Here is a 16360-nt window from a genome sequence, read left to right on the forward strand (position 1 = left end):
TTTCCCCAAAAAAAAAAAAAAAAAGAAAACTGAAATTTAAAAAACTTATTAACAGAAAGCAAAACAAAACAAAGAATGATGGACTTGAGTTTAACCTGAGCCTGGGGTCCCAGCCCTGCTGCCTATCAGCTGGGCAAGCTCCTGTACTCTCTGGGCCTGTTTGCTCAGCATCTCCTTCCTGGAGTTGCTGTGAAGATTCTGATGGATGGTGAGTGAGTGCCACACTGGTGTAAGGGCTGGCTGACTTCATGGCCTCAACAAAGAAAACAGGAAAAACAAAAACACAGCAACCTCTCCAGCAACTCTCACAGGGACGAGCTGCAGCTTTCATTCCCTCTCTTACTGCCTAGAAGCCCTCCATGATAACTCCATAAGAATATGAATGAGAATAAGCCCATTTGCTCCTTCCTCAACACTCACAGCAGCAAGTCCCTCAAAAACTTTTAAAGAACCTACAACCCCCAGACCCCGAGGCAGCAGCTCCGACTCAGCAGCCCCAGGGGATCCAGGCCAGGTGATTCCATGCCCCCAAGAGGCCCAAACCTAAGACCCCCAAGCCCCAAGGCAGCAGTGCTGACCCAGCAGCCCCTGTGGGATCCAAGCCAGGCGAGTCCCCAACCCTGAGAGGCCTGAACCAACCCCCAGGCCCTGAGGCAGCAACAGGCAGCTGAGCCACAGCAAAACTCCCTGTCACTGCTGCAGACACCAGGGTGGAACAAGTAGACCATGAAAGCCTCTGCCACAATGACTAAACGCCAATGGAAATATACTAGAAATATGAAAAACCGAGAAAGTACGACACCACCAAAGGAATATAGCAACTCTCAAGTTCTACATCCTATAGAACAGGAAGTCCTTGAAATGACTAACAATGAATTTTGAGCAACAATTCTAAGGGACTACTAAATGAGATACAAGAAGACTCAGTTAGACAACACAACAAAATGAGAAAAAGTATACAAGACCTGAAAGAGGAAATGTACAAAGAAATCAATGCTCTGAAAAAGAATGTAGCAGAGCTTGTGGAGCTGAAGGATTCATTCAATGAAATAAAAAACACAACAGAGAGCTTAACCAGCAGGCTAGAACAAGCAAAAGAGAGAATTTCTGACCTTGAAGATGGCCTGTTCAAAATAAGACATGTGGGCCAAAAAAAAAAAGAAAAAAGAATTTAAAAAATTGAAGAAAATCTAAGAGAGATAATAGACAACCTTAAGTGTTCAAATATCTGAATTATGAGTATTCCAGAAGGGTAGGAAAAAGGAAATGGCACTGAAAATATATTCAATGAAATAATAGCAGAAAACTTTCCAGGTATAGGGAGAGAGATACAGATCTGCAGATTTAGGAGGCTCAAAGATCCCCAAACATATTCAAAACAAAAAGGCTCTCTCTAAGACATGTTATAGTCAAATTGGCAAAACTCAAATACAAAGAGAGAATCTTAAAAGCACAAGAGAGAAGCATTGGTCACCTATAAGGGAGTCCCTATCAGACTAACATCAGACTTTTCATCAGAAACCCTAAAAGCCAGAAGAGAATGGGATGATATCTTCAAAATACTAAAAGACAAAAATTGCCAGCCAAGAATACTTTACCCAGCAAGGCTATCCTTCCAAAATGAAGGTCAAACACCATAATTCCCAGGCAAACAAAAACTGTGGGAAGTTCATTACCACACAACCAGCCTTATAAGAAATTCTCAAGGGAGTACTGGCTCTGGCACCTGAAAAACAACCATCACTCCCATGAATACTCAAGAAAGAACAAAACCCACCAGTAAAATAAAAATGCTAACAATAAAGAGAGAGAGAAAAAAAAAAGTTTATCTACCATCCCAAGAGACCAACAAACACAGAAGACAAACAGTAAATCAGAAAGAAAGGAACAAAAGATATTTAAAACATCCAAACAAAAATCAATAAAATGCCAGGAATAAATCAGCACCTTTCAATAATAACTCAATGTAAAAGGATTGAATTCCCCACTCAAAAGACACAGACTGACTGATTGGATTAAAAAGATGGACCCAACAATATGCTGCCTTCAAGAGATTCACCTCATCTGTAAAGACACACACAGACTAAGAGTGAAAGGATGGGAAAAGATATATCAATCAAACAGAATTAAAAAACGAGCTGGAGTACCTATTCTTATACCAGATAAAACAGACTTTAAACCAAAAACCATAAAAAAAGATAAGCAAGGCAGCTATATAATGATAAAAGGATCTATCCAACAAGAAGACATAACACTCATAAATATATAAGCACCCAACATCAGAGCAGCCAGATTTATAAAGCAAACACTATTAGACCTAAAGAAAGAGACAGACACTAATACCATAATAGCAAGGGACCTGAACACCCCACTGTCAACATTGGACAGATCATCTAGGCAAAAAATTAAGAGAAACACAAGATCTAAACACCACTTTAGACCAACTGGACTTGGCAGATATATACAGAATATGTCATCCAACAACCTCAGAATATTCATTCTTCTCATCAGTACATGGAACATTCTCCAGGATAGACCACATGTTAGGTCAAAAATCAAGTCTCAAATTAAAAAAAACTGTAATTATTCCATGTATTTTTTCAGACTACAATGGATTAAAACTAGAAATCAATAACAAATGAAACTATGGAAACTACACAAATACATGGAAATAAATAACATTCTACTTAATGACATATGGGTCCAAGAAGAAATTAAACACGAAATCAAAAAATTTATTGAAACTAAGAAAATAATGACACATCATACCAAAACCTGTGAGATACTGCAAAAGCAGTACTAAAGGGGAAATTTATTGCATTAAATGCTTACTTCAGAAGAATGGAAAGATGGCAAGTAAACAACCTTACCTTGAAGAATTAACACTTCAGCTTAAAGAATTAGAAAAACAAGAACAATCCAAACCTAAAGTTAGTACACGGAAAGTAATAATTAAGATCAGAGCAGAACTAACTGAAATAGAAACCCCAAAAACGATACTATGGATCAATGAAACAAAAAGTTGGTTTTTTGAAAAGATAAAATTGACAAACCATTAGCAAGGCTAATTAAAAAAAGAAGAGAGAAGACACAAATAACAAAAATTAGAAATTTTTGGATACACACAAACTACCAAGACTGAGCCAAGAAGACATAGAAAATCTGAACAGACCAATAACAATCAAAGAGATTGAAGCTGTTATCAGCAGTCTCCCAACAAAGAAAAGCCCAGGACTGGATGGCTTCACTGCAGAAATCTACCAAACCTTTAAAGAAGACTTAATACCAATTCTCTACAAACTATTCCAACTAATTGAAACAGAGGCCATTCCCCCATACTCATTCTATCATCACCCTGATACCAAAACCAGACAAAAGTACAACAAAAAAAGAAAACTACAGGCCAATGTCTTTGATGAATATAGATGCAAAAATCCTCAATAAAATACTAGCTAACAGAATACAGCAATACATACATAGAATTATACACCGTAATCAAGTGGGATTCATCCCAGGGATGCAAGGTTGGTTCAACATATGCAAATCAATAAGTGTGATACACCACATCAATAAAATCAAAGACAAAAACCATATGATCATCTCTATAAGAAGCTGAAAAGCATTTGAGAAAATTCAACATTCTTTCATGATAAAGACTCTCTATAAATTGGGTATAGAAGGAAAGTATCTCAACACAATTAAAGCCATATATGACAAACCTATTGCCAATAACATCCTGAACAGGGAAAAATTGAAAGCTTTTCTCTTAAGAATAGGCACAAGACAAGGATGCCCATTCTCACCACTCCTATTCAATGTAGTGTTGGAAGTACTAGCTAAAGCAATCAGGGAAGAGAAGGAAATAAAGGGCATCTAGATGGGAAAAGACGAAGTCAAACTGTCCCTGTTTGGAGATGATATGATCCTATACATAGAACAGCCTAAAGACTCTACAAAAAAACTCTTAGTTAATAAATGATTCCAGCAAAGTTGCAGGATACAAAATCAGCATGCAAAAATCAGTAGCGTTTCTATACTCCAACAATGAACTGGCAGAAAAAGAAATCAAGAAAGTTAGCCCATTTACAATAGTCAACAAAAAATAAAATACCTAGGAATAAATTGAACCAAGGATGTGAAAAATCTCTATGATGAGAACTACAAACCACCATTGAGAGAAATTAAAGAGGATACAAGAAGATAGAAAAATACCCCATGCTCTAGGATTGAAAGAATTAACATTGTGAAAATGTCCATACTACCCAAAATGATCTACAGATTCAGTGCAGTCGCCATCAAAATTCCAAGGACATTTTTCTCAGAATTGGAAAAAACAATCACAACATTCATATGGAATAACAAAAGACCACAAATAGCCAAAGAAATCCTGAGCAAAAAAAAAAAAAAATAAAAATAAAAAAAGCCAGAGGCATAACACTACCTGACTTTAAACTGTACTACAAAGCTATAGTAACCAAAACAGCATGGTACTGGCATAAAAAACAGACACACAAACCAATGGAACAGAATAGAGAATCCAGAAATCAACATGTGCATCTACAGCCATCTGATCTCTGACAAAGGCACCAAGACGAAACACTGGGGAAGAGAACGCCTCTTCAGTAAATGATGCTGGGAAAATTGGACATTCTTATGTAAGAGAATGAAACTAGACCCATACCTCTCACCATATAGCAAAATCAACTCAAAATGGATTAAAGAATTAAATATACATCCTGAAACAATAAAACTCCTTAAAGAAAACATAGGAGAAAAACTCCAGGAAGAAGGATTGGGTACAGACTTTATGAATACAAACCCAAAAGCACAGGCAACCAAAGGAAAAATAAACAAATGGGATTGTATCAAACTAAAAAGCTCCTGCACAGCAAAAGAAACAATTAACACAGCAAAAAGACAACCAAAGTGGGAGAAAATATTTGCAAAATATATATCTGACAAAGGATTAATAACCAGAATATACAAGGAACTCAAACAACAGCAAAAAACAAGTAACCCAATTAAAAAATGGAAAAAGGAGCTGAATAGGCATTTCTCAAAGGAAGATATACAAATGGCCAACAGACACATGAAAAAATGTTCAACATCACAGCATTTGGGAAATGCAAATCAAAACCACTCTGAGATACCATCTCATTCCAGTTAGGATGGCTAATATCCAAAAGATTAGGAATGACAAATGCTGGTGAGGATGCAGAGAAAAAGGAACTCTCCTACACTGTTGGTGGGACTGCAGAATAGTGCAGCTTTTATGGAAAATGGTATGGAGGTTCCTCAAACAATTACAGATAGATCTACCATATGACACAGCTATTCCACTGCTGGGTATATACCCAGAGGAATGGAAATTATCATGTTGAAGGGATACCTGTACCTCCCACGTTTATTGCAGCCCTATTTACATAGCCGAGAGTTGGAACCAGCCTAAATACCCATCCTCGGATGAGTGGATAAGAAAAATGTGGTATATCTACACAATGGAATACTACCCTGCTATATAAAAAAAATGAAATACTACCATTTGCAGTAACATGGATGGATGGATTTAGGGAAAATTATATTTAGTGAAATAAGCCAGGCACAGAAAGAGAACTACTGCATGTTCTCATCTATTTGTGGGAGCTAACAAAAATAAATAAATATACAAACAAATGGGAGGGGGAGAAAAGAAGACACAACAATCATAATTCCTTGAACTGGTTAAGACAAGTGAACAGATATGATGCTGATGGAGTGGGAAGGGAGGGAGGAAAAGGAGTAATTGGTGAAGGGACACAAAAATCAACTACATTGTATATTGACAAATTAAAATTTTAAAAAAACCTTTTTTTTTTTGTCTTTTTGTCTTTTTTCGTGACCGGCAACGGATCGCAACCCTCAGTGTGTGGGATCCGAACCCTCGGCGGGAGCGCTGCCGCGCTTCCCAAGCGGTGCACTGTAGCAGTGCGCCACCGGGCCGGCCCTAAAAAAAAACTTTTTAAACCTTGGGTTTTGTATATATGTCTCTATTGACTCATACCCCCTAGCCAACGAGGTCGGTTTAAGGTTGGAGCCTTAGATGTTATTGTTGGTAATGACTGAACAAAGTCTGTAAAATTAGCAGGCATGAGAATTGCAACGCTTTTGTAATTTATTGAGCAAGTAAATTGCTTTGAGTAGACTGGTGGCCATCTTCAAAACTTCAAACATCTCTTTCCCTGTCTTTAAACCAAGCTGTTCTTTAAAGTACCTGGCAAATGTTGGCCAGGCGGCATCCAAGTCATAGCCCCTTGATGCCAGGTCAAACTGGACCTCAGTCAGCTCATAGAGATGGCCCACAATGTCAGAGCTCAGCTTTGGCTTCAGAAAGGGGCTCCTTGCATAGTACCAGTCGCTGTGGAAAAACAGAAAATGTGTCAATTACAAGAGTAATAAAGATAAGGAAAGAGTGCTGACTGGTCCTCCTGGTGTGGCTCTGACTCACCATACTCCAACTCAGGTTACCAAACTCATTAAAGATACAAACACACAAGCCAATTTCATTTTCACTGTAGGAGCAGGTAACTCTCAATAAGCTTGCTTTTCTTTGATGAAATTACTGCAGTGACCTGGATGCTTATTCATTTATTATTTATATCATACCTATTTCCCCAAAAGGATGTGAGAAACCTTAAATCTCAATTACTTGACAGGAAAGGGCAATTGTAAAGGAAAGAACATTTCTTTTTTGAAAGACAAATTAACCTTCTATACCTTTTCCAGAATTTGGTACAGGACACTGAACTCCCTGCTAATTTCTGTCCAGACACCATTGAAAAGCCAAGGAACAAACTATCTACCCAGAAATGTTACCTGCACTTTGAGGTAGTTAGTGGGTGTCTCATTTCACGGGAAGCAATGAGAATTTAAAAAGATAACACTGATGAGTTTAAAGAGAGTTACTTGGTTGATGTCTGTGAACTGTGATGAAGTCAAGCTGTTTATGACAGTCTTTACCAAACATATAGAACAAAAAACCCTTCAAATCAAATGTGCAAACATTCTCAGCTCATACCAATTTGCAAGGCCTGTCAAATGCCCGAGAAATACATCTTTATGCAAATCAGTCTTAAAGATGACAAAACAAAAATTTTCCCCCATAGTCTTTTTTTTTTTTTTTTTTTAATTCAAAAGTGATTTCCTAGATTAACTAGATATCCTTGATTAACTCCCCAGGGAGAAGGGAAGCAAAGATGGTAAAGGGGTGCTGGGTAACCCAAAGAGATGCTGCTGATCGGTTGGTTACCTGATTTGCAGCCCCTAACCTGACACCCACTCTCCCCTTTCACACTTAATCCCTGCCTCTCTCCTTCCTTCTTCCTTCCCTGCTGAGGCTTCAGCACTAGTGGACAACCTGGGCTCCGCAGCAAAGTCCAATCCTAGCCGCCCGTCAGAGTCTCCAGGGAGCCCAGACACCCCAGCAGGTGTTGCCTCAGTGTGTTAGGTGAGGTCCCAAGCTCACTGCTGTTAAGCAGCAAAGTCCAATCCTAGCCGCCCGTCAGAGTCTCCAGGGAGCTCAGACACCCCAGCAGGTGTTGCCTCAGTGTGTTAGGTGAGGTCCCAAGCTCACTGCTGTTAAAAACCCCATAGGTGATTCCGCTGAGAGGCCAAGGCTGTAACCTGTCCATTAGTACTGGCATTAAGGACACACCAACCATCTGGAAAAACTACCTGGTATTAAGAGTTAAGAGATCTGGCTCTGAGCTCCAGCTTTATAGTGCAGCCTCCCCGGGGCCTAGAAAAAGGCATTTAGCCCCCTTTCAGCCTTATTTCCTCACCTGAAAAAACTCAGGGCTATTTGCCCCACATCCTCAAGGACTGGTAGGAGAGGTGGCAGAGAATGATGGTGTGGAAGGACCGTGCAGGTGCCACACTGAGACACAAACAGCCACTGCTGTTGCAGTTGTCATTATTATTATTGATGAACTTTAGGTCATTTCTGAGTGGTATGGGGCTAGACCCCAGCACTCTCCTGTATTTACCTCGTTACTTTGGTGTTCATGAGGCACTGCTGTAAGGTGTCCGCCAGCCTCTGGTGCACCAAGGAGTAGCGAATAAATGCTCTTCCTTTCCCCAGAGATGTTCGAAGCTGGAAAAAGCACATTACATAGAGATGAAGAGCTCTTGGCCTAACTTCAAATATAGACCTGGCCTCATGGATGGCTTGCAAAAAACAGATACGGGGCAGAAAATGCCACCCAATTCTACCCTACATGTGGGCTTCACTCATATCCCTCCAAGGACACAAAACATTTGATAAAATCACTCCAGAAAGAGGCGTGACACGGGTGGAATACTTGCAGGCCTTCATGGGAGTATAATCTGTAGACTCTAGTAAACATGTCAAGGAAGATATATTAGCATCTGTGGATTCTATTGGAATGTCATTCCTCCCTCCTTGGCTCATCAGAATCTCTTGGGTTGGAGTCAGATATGAAACTCTTTGATTTATTTTGGAATATTTAGAGTAAACCTTGGAGGTAAATGAACTGAACTTGAGGAGGAAGAGAGGGCCTCAGTCTGGCTAATACTGAGTTTGTTTTTAAGGTGCTGGGGACACAGGTGCAGGGAAGAGGCCTGAGGGGCCCGGCTGGAGCATGGCTAGAAGGGGGAAGAGACAGGGAAAAGGGCAGAGGTGCGTGAGAGAGACCTTTAAGAAGTTTTGCTGGAATTGTTACTGCCTCCTCTATGTCCCCATGAAACCATCATTAAAACCCATATATTTGTTAACGCTTTCCTGGTTGGGTTTGTTTCCTTTCAGATATGCCGACTCACTGCATTTGGTCAGAAGGTGCCCGGGGGGTGAGAGCATGGGTGTCTCTAAGGCAGCCCAGTCACCCTGGGGTAATGATAAAATGGATATGCATCTGTCTCAGAAGTCTGGAGTGGTTGGCACAGGAGGGCCCAGGTGCAGGCCTGTCTTTCAAACCTCTCCCCACAGTACCTATAACTATAAAACCCATTCAGAGGGAGAAGATGGAACTGTTTTGAGATTTAAATTTACCACGCTAAACATGGTTTCTAAGAAAGTTTCTGATAAAGATGGGAAATGCAGGTCAGAGACTCTGCCATGAGACTGCCAAAGCAGGGCTCTGCTAGCTGGGGGCACACAGTAGACAAGATGCACGGAATAAAGGGGACAGCCACAGAAGACACCTGAGACCAGTTTGCAAATTAGGATACCTACTCCTGATGCATCAACCCTAGAAGCTGAAGATAAGGAAGCAGGAATTCAAAACCTCACATGCACCTATTCTATCAGGCCCTGGCTCTGAGTGGGGTAGGCCAGATCCAATACCCTCCCCACTCCTTCAAAGGTCAGAAACATTTAATGTGTGTATTTGTGGGGGGGTGGAGGGGAAGCAGTGGTTTGACCAAAAGAGGGTCCCAATACCCCATACTATTAAGATATCCATTTTGGCACTTGATTGAGACAGGAAATACTTGGTATAGCCTCAAGCACTGGCACGTTAATAATGCTGTAAACACCCCAGTATAGCACCTTTTAGCTCAGAGTTATGTCTTATTGCTGACTCAAGGAAATGATATCATAATATGAAGTGGTTTTCAAAAATAAAAAGGTGTTAAACCTTGTGAACTATAGAAGCTATAAGACATTTCCCTATATCAGTTCTGTAGGTTTGGGGTCAGGACAACTGGAAGTGAAGGTAAGTGCCAGCCTGACTTACTGCCTTTATAAAAGCCACTGTGGAGTGAATGCAGACAATTGATCTTGACAGATGTCCAGGGGAAAATCTTGATGACATCCCCATGTCCAAATACTTTTTCCCCTGGTAAGAGGTGAGAACACAGTGTGTGGAACATACCACAAAGCTCTGTACTTCAAAGGGCCTGGTTTTCCAAAGTCTTGCAGTTTCAAATATTGACCTTGCAAGGACAGGAAATTTTGCTCAGGCTGTAAGTCTCTGGTGTGAGATAAAGATTTGTGGCACAGCAGGTTGATGGCTCAAAGACAGACTAGTTACTGATTGTTATGTAAAGATACTGAGAAATTGCTATAAGAAGGAATGTTTGCTAAGATCAAGCTTGTGTTGATAAGACCACTTAATTGTCTACTGGAATGTCATCTGGCTTGTTTCACTGAAAGTTACCAACCTATACTGTTAAACTATAACCCCACCTATGTCTCTTCCTGTAACTTCCTGGTCTGGAAAATAAATGCAGGAAGAAAACCCCAATTCAGCATTAATTTTCCAAGGAAGGGATCCCTCTCGCTTGAGGGTTCCAGTGGGAGATTAACCACTTTGGGGCTTCTCACTGCTTGGAAGAGATGGGCTTTGAGTAATCCTTTCATCTCTGTCACCCAGGAGAAGTGGGGTGACAAATCCGTAGGGGGGTGAAGCAATGCAAAGCAACAACAGTGCTCAGTGGAGATAACCAGGAAACGCAGGCAGCCGAGAACAGCTGAGCAAGGCATTGGGAAATGAAGTGTGTCAGTAGTACAAACACACCCACACACAGGCCCTGCAGCATTTAATAAGATGCTCATGTAATAGCCCATATCTGTAAGCTCCCAAAGGCAGGAGCTTGTCCTTATTCTCAGCAAACTGGCCACTCAGAACTTTAAAGCAGCCTTCAGAACTTTAAAGCTTTTTTAATAGCAAACATTTGAGGCTATATTTTTAATCAGTCCCAGTTGATTATACATAAAGGGAGCTATTTATTTTAAAAGGCATTTTTAAAAATACCCTTTGTGGAAGGAAACAATAGTTCTTTGCACTGCAAATGTAAATACTGCATGGCTTTTTTATTTTTTGAGATCTGGGTCTGCATTCATTACCTAATTCCTTAATTTTTTTAGCATCTAATCAGAACCCATACACACTATAGTGAGAAGCACTAAGAGAGCAGCAAAGGACAGGAAATCTGAAAGGTAGAGAAGAGCTGATCCTGCTTTAAACCAGGCCACTGTGCCAGGAGCCTGATGCCGACCTGCACACTGTTCTTCACGGTGAAATGCACTCCAAGTTGCCCATTCCGCACCTCTGGAAATGGCTTAATAGAACCTTTATTTTAGTCCAAATGGCTGCCTCCCATCCCAAAGGGGCCTGAGTGGTTACTCTCTTGCTTGAAGACCCTGACAGCATTTGATTATTACAAGTTAAAGTTATTAAAGTTATCCCAAGTATCCAGTAGCTCACCCAGTCTAGTGATGTTCCAAGCCATTCCAACCAATGATGCCCCGGAGAGCAGTCTTCAACAGAAATAAACAACTGGGACCTATGGGAAGCAGAGACTAGGCCAGCCACCAAAACAACCAATGTTTGCACAAGCAAGGAATGCATTTTCCTTCTGAAAAGTCAGTTTCGATGGCTTCAAACTGTCTAAAGGTCTGACTGCATTATGAGAGAAGAGGAAATAAGCCAAAAAGTAGATGTGTTCTAGCAAGCATTTCAGAACCCTGAGGAATGGAGATTAAAACTAAATTTATTTCCAGACTTCAGCTGTCTGAAGTTATAAAGTCAGAGGCTGTAGTTGCCCTGTGCAGGGGCTGAGGAATACAAGAGAGGACAGTGACAGTGGGAACCCCTCCCAGATTTATGACGCATTAAAATTAAAACACTGCTCTACATCATGACCCTGAGTATCCCACCAGGCAAGACTTCACAAGACTTGCCCACACTACATGGATGTTAAGGAAACTCGCAGAACAAACTCTTCAGAACCAGGATCCTTCCTCCTTTTCTCAGGTGCCAGAGGGTGCAGGTGGTGGAAAATGCCCGGCCCTCAATGTCAGCGTATCTAACACCTCATTCTCTATAAGAAGAAACACATCCAGCTCCAGCTGGCACGGTCAGGCAGGAGCTCTTCCCAGAACACCAAATGCTGTGACCTTTGTGGGAGACCAGCCACATAGCATATGTGCTGACTTTAAAGTGACTTCACACTCATTGAAGAGATATTGAAAAAATGATGAAATGTACAAAACTCCTGCCCCTTATCTAGGGATTTACTTGCTCCCTAATATGCAAAGTTCTTCGCTCACGGATGGACTAGGCTGATAAGAGAGGAGAGAGATTCATTGGGGAAAGGGGGTGGCAGAGAGCCAGAGAGAGAGAGAGTGTGTGTGTATGTGACATAGGTGTGTGTATTTGTTGTTTTGGAGTTTTGTGAAACAGCAAAGCCTTGACATTCTGATCTCGAGGGGCTCTGAACTGAATGTGGGAAGTTTCTGAGCACACCAGCATTTTAAGAAATGTCTTTTGAGATCCCACATCACTCTCTTCATTTCATATCCAAGTTTCTGGGGCAAATTATAGGGAAAGCCACCTAGCAAACTCTAAAAATTTTATCTAAGAAATGTTTTTTAAAGGTGGAGGCATCCTATCTACACACCTCCAAGTGGTGCCATAAGCAGAGATGTATAATGTAAACAGCCCACCCTGTTAGGTTACATGTGGGTTGTGATGTAATGTACACTCAGGACTGAGCTTTTCTCTGCTTGGTAAACACTCATTTAAGTGGTTTCCCTGAGCCTGAGCCACAGCAAGCATGGGCACTGGATATACCTGGACTGGATTTAGTTATTTCCTTACTGCCTGTAAACCCCACTTCCTCACTTGGCTGTCTGCAGCAAATGTCTCTGCGTGAGATGCTTAAGACAGGCCAGAGGAAGACATGAAGTCCTTGGGTGCTGCATTCAGCTTACCTCCGAGATAGACTTTACGAACCGGATCCCATCATTAGCTCCTTTCACCTTGGCCAGGCAGGCACAGAAGTAATCCCAGTAGTCCTTCTTGTTGCCCAGAAGGGAGGCCTTTTCTTTCTGATCGAACTGGGAAGGGAAAGCAACAGAGAGAGGAGGTACCAACCCACTGCTGTTCATCCCACCATTGAAAGAATAAATAATAAAAATAGCTTCTTAGGTGCTGGCTCTGGGCAAGGACCTTTATTGACATTATTTTTATTTATTGGCAAATCAGGGTGTGTTAATCCCAAAATGAAGGTGTTTTAATCCCCAATTTATAGATGAGGAAACTGAGGCTGTGAGAGGTTAGGAAACGGAGGCTGTGAGATGTTAAGTAATTGGCTCAAGGTCATACAACTAGTGAGATTCAGGAATAACAGCCACCCACAAGGATTTATCCCTTGAAGGGAACTCTGTGGCACAGAGTTGGGTGGAAGACCACCAAAGCTGCTATGAACACATGAGAAATATAAGTGAAGAGTCTTAAGGGCAATATAAAGAGTGTTAACTATGCCCCAACTTAGAGAAATGAGGTCATGACATTTTATCCCAGTTACTCAACTGTTAAGTTTCAGTATTGTTTTAATACACAGATAATAAATTCAAATAATTGTGAGCTGAGTCATTTCAAATCCAAAACCAAAATGGGCTTAATTGAAAAAAAAAAGTCCATAAACATTTCTGCAATGTTAAGAAACAGTTGGAAAGGCATAAAAAAGGCAAGCCCTTCAGCACACTGGGGGTCTTTGCTCTTGTGGGCTCTTGCCCTATATGCTTTGGTGGGAAGTGACACTGCAAAATAATGGTGTTCAAAACAATACAGGTATATCTTTCTATAACATTTTATAGCATTTTTTTCTGACTGTAAAAGCAAGATATGCACATATTGTTAAGAAATCTAGATAAAACAAAAATGAAAAGGAGAAGAAAAAAGTGTAATGCCTAATACCCCATCCTAAAAGAACTTCTGGTCCATTTCTTTCCTGCCTATTTTAGTTGCGTGTGTTTTTTCACATCTGCAAAGTTCTGTAGATCAGTGCTGTTTCTTGAATTGAGCAGGCATAAGTTATACCATGAGTACGTTGAAAGAAAATTTTCTGGGCTGACCCAGAGATCCTGATTCAGTAGGTCAGGGTGGGAACCAAGAAAATACTTCTAACAAGTACTCAGATGATGTTGATGCTGCTGAACTGTGGACAGACTTTGAGCAGCAAGGCTGTAAAACAGGGCACTGTGGATAATCTTCAGAAGGCCCACACACTCTTGAAAATTGCCTGCAAAAATGCATGATTGGGTGTGTACACATATGCATGTACGTTTGGAGAGAGACTCCACAGCTTTCACCAAACTCCCAAAGGGGTATGTAACTGCCCCAAAGTTCAGATCCTTGCTGTACAGTGACCTTGTGACCTGCCTTAAAATGACCTAAAGAGATAAAGAATGTTATCTCCTTATTTACAGATAAAGAATGTTCTCTCAAGTCCCAAAATCATCCTAAGGGGCAACATTCTGATTCCCCAGAGGATCACACTTGAAGGATGGAGCTCTTGCTGGGGACTGCTCTGACCTTTGGTCTAACCATGAGGGCTTAACGGCTCCATTGAGCTTTCTGAACCACATCCTGAATGCTGATAAGTCATCCAAGAAGGAAACAAGAGACAACAGTGCAAAATTAACACATTACAGGCATCACTTACTTGTAGGAGATACTCAAGTTTATAAGAGAACTTATGCAAACTGGTGCTGTCATCTGTGATGGGTTCCCCTGCTTCCTTAAATTCTTTGCTTAGTTCCGTCACAGCATCTTTAAGATAACAAACAGGAACATGTAACTAGCTAGAGACTGAAGTCAGAGAGAGAAGCAGGAGTAGCCCCAGGAAGCATGAGGGATAAGGGGTCAGGGAGGGCAGAGCACCTCAGAAATGTAAAAGGGTATATAAATATCCTGTAACTCTAAGTCACAGAGTGTTAACATGTCCCGAGAGCCCACAGATACTTTACAACAGCTTGAGGACTGGGCATACTTCTTTTTCATTCCTGTATGCCCACCACCCATTAACAAATGTTTGCTGTGTGGATGAATCATTCAGTCCCCTAATACTGACTTCCAGAAAGTTTTATCTTTTATTCTCACCATATTTCTATTCTTCACTATAAACCTAAGCTAAGTACAGGTAAATGCAGGCTTCAAGAACACCCAATATGTGCACATAATAGTTATGATAATAAGAATCCCAACAATGACAACAACAGTGCTTGCTTCTGTTAACCCAGTACCCATGAGGGGTCAGGCCTTTACATGTATTTCACATTTAATACAGCACTGGAGGTAGTGATTGCCTTATTTCAGCAAATCTAAGATGTGACTGATTTTAAGATGCATCCCAATGTGAAAAAAATAATTGACACTTAGAATCTGGTATTATATCTCCATTTTACAGATGAGGAATGCAAAGAGAAGTCAGTGCACGTGGCCAAAGATCATGGGTCGCAAACAGCAAAGCTGGAATAAGAACCTTGGTTTTCTCAAGGAACTTAGAATCTGGTATTATATCTCCATTTTACAGATGAGGAATGCAAAGAGAAGTCAGTGCATGTGGCCAAAGATCATGGGTCGCAAACAGCAAAGCTGGAATAAGAACCTTGGTTTTCTCAAGGGCTTTCTGACCCCAGAGCTCACCTCTTAACTTCTAAAATAATTTATCTGCCTGTGCAGAAAAGGGGAAAACCACCTTTGATTTTCACTCACTGCCTCTGCTATGGGACAGAAGGACCGTTAGACACTGGATTTGGTTTAGATACTGCGAAATATTCCCCAGCTGAGATGGCTGGGATGTGCTGGATAAAACTATCTTCTTTTCTAACAATTCTTAAAGGAAAAGGAACCCCTAACCCCTGTTCCTAAGCACCATGGTTTGAAAAGACCTGCCCGGGACTGAAGATGAGCCTGAGCTAGCTGAAAATTTAATCAACACTGACCTCTCAAGCAAAGGTCAGCAAATGGTGATGACACGTTCTTGCAACTGATTCTTACAACAAATGACTGTTGTCTAGTTGTGCTCTACTAGAAATGTCTGCCATGGTTGGCATTGAGAGCTGGGGCCAGGGACCTGGGAAAGACACATAACTTTCCTCCTCTACCTTTCTTCCTCCTCAGGCTGGGTAAACACTCATGACCTGATCTGGGAACTCCCAAAACCTTGAAAGAAGGAGGCTTTGGATATGAAATATGAAATTTTCAGCTCTAATCTCTAATAATCCAAATGCACTACTTATGAATAATATTAGCTTTACAGAGCACACAGAGGGGGGAGGGGCCCGGCTAAAAGAGGCGGAATCTCAGAAATAAAGAAAGAAAGAAAGATCAGGTACACAGCTGGCAGGAACGATCTGCAAGGCTCAATAGCTCCATCTATTGAATTGGAGGTCCAAGATTCGAGAGAAAACCCCTGCCAAAATGAACAAACACCCAAAAAGAGATACCCGAAATGCAAAAAACCAAGAAAATACACCACCAAAAGTCAATAAATCTCAAACTCTAGATCCTATAGAACAAGAAGCCCTTGAAATGAATGACAGGGAATTTCAAGTGTTAATCCTAAAGAGACTGAA

At 41.0% G+C, this 16360-nt stretch overlaps 1 protein-coding gene across 1 annotated transcript in view; it reads right to left on the bottom strand.

Annotated features, from left to right (window-relative positions):
- The window catches only part of FYCO1 (FYVE and coiled-coil domain containing 1), a 75719-nt gene that overhangs the window by 55297 nt on the left and 4062 nt on the right, over window positions 1–16360 (bottom strand). The window contains exons 2-5 of the mRNA XM_008579213.1: window positions 14446–14552; window positions 12710–12835; window positions 8022–8128; window positions 6251–6394 (exon numbers count right to left, since the gene is read on the bottom strand). Of these exons, the coding sequence (XP_008577435.1) occupies window positions 6251–6394; window positions 8022–8128; window positions 12710–12835; window positions 14446–14552 (484 nt within the window). The remainder of the gene's footprint in view (window positions 1–6250; window positions 6395–8021; window positions 8129–12709; window positions 12836–14445; window positions 14553–16360) is intronic.

The sequence above is a fragment of the Galeopterus variegatus genome, unplaced genomic scaffold, assembly GCF_000696425.1.
Source record: "Galeopterus variegatus unplaced genomic scaffold, G_variegatus-3.0.2 Scaffold1832, whole genome shotgun sequence".
NCBI classification, from domain to species: Eukaryota; Metazoa; Chordata; class Mammalia; order Dermoptera; family Cynocephalidae; genus Galeopterus; species Galeopterus variegatus.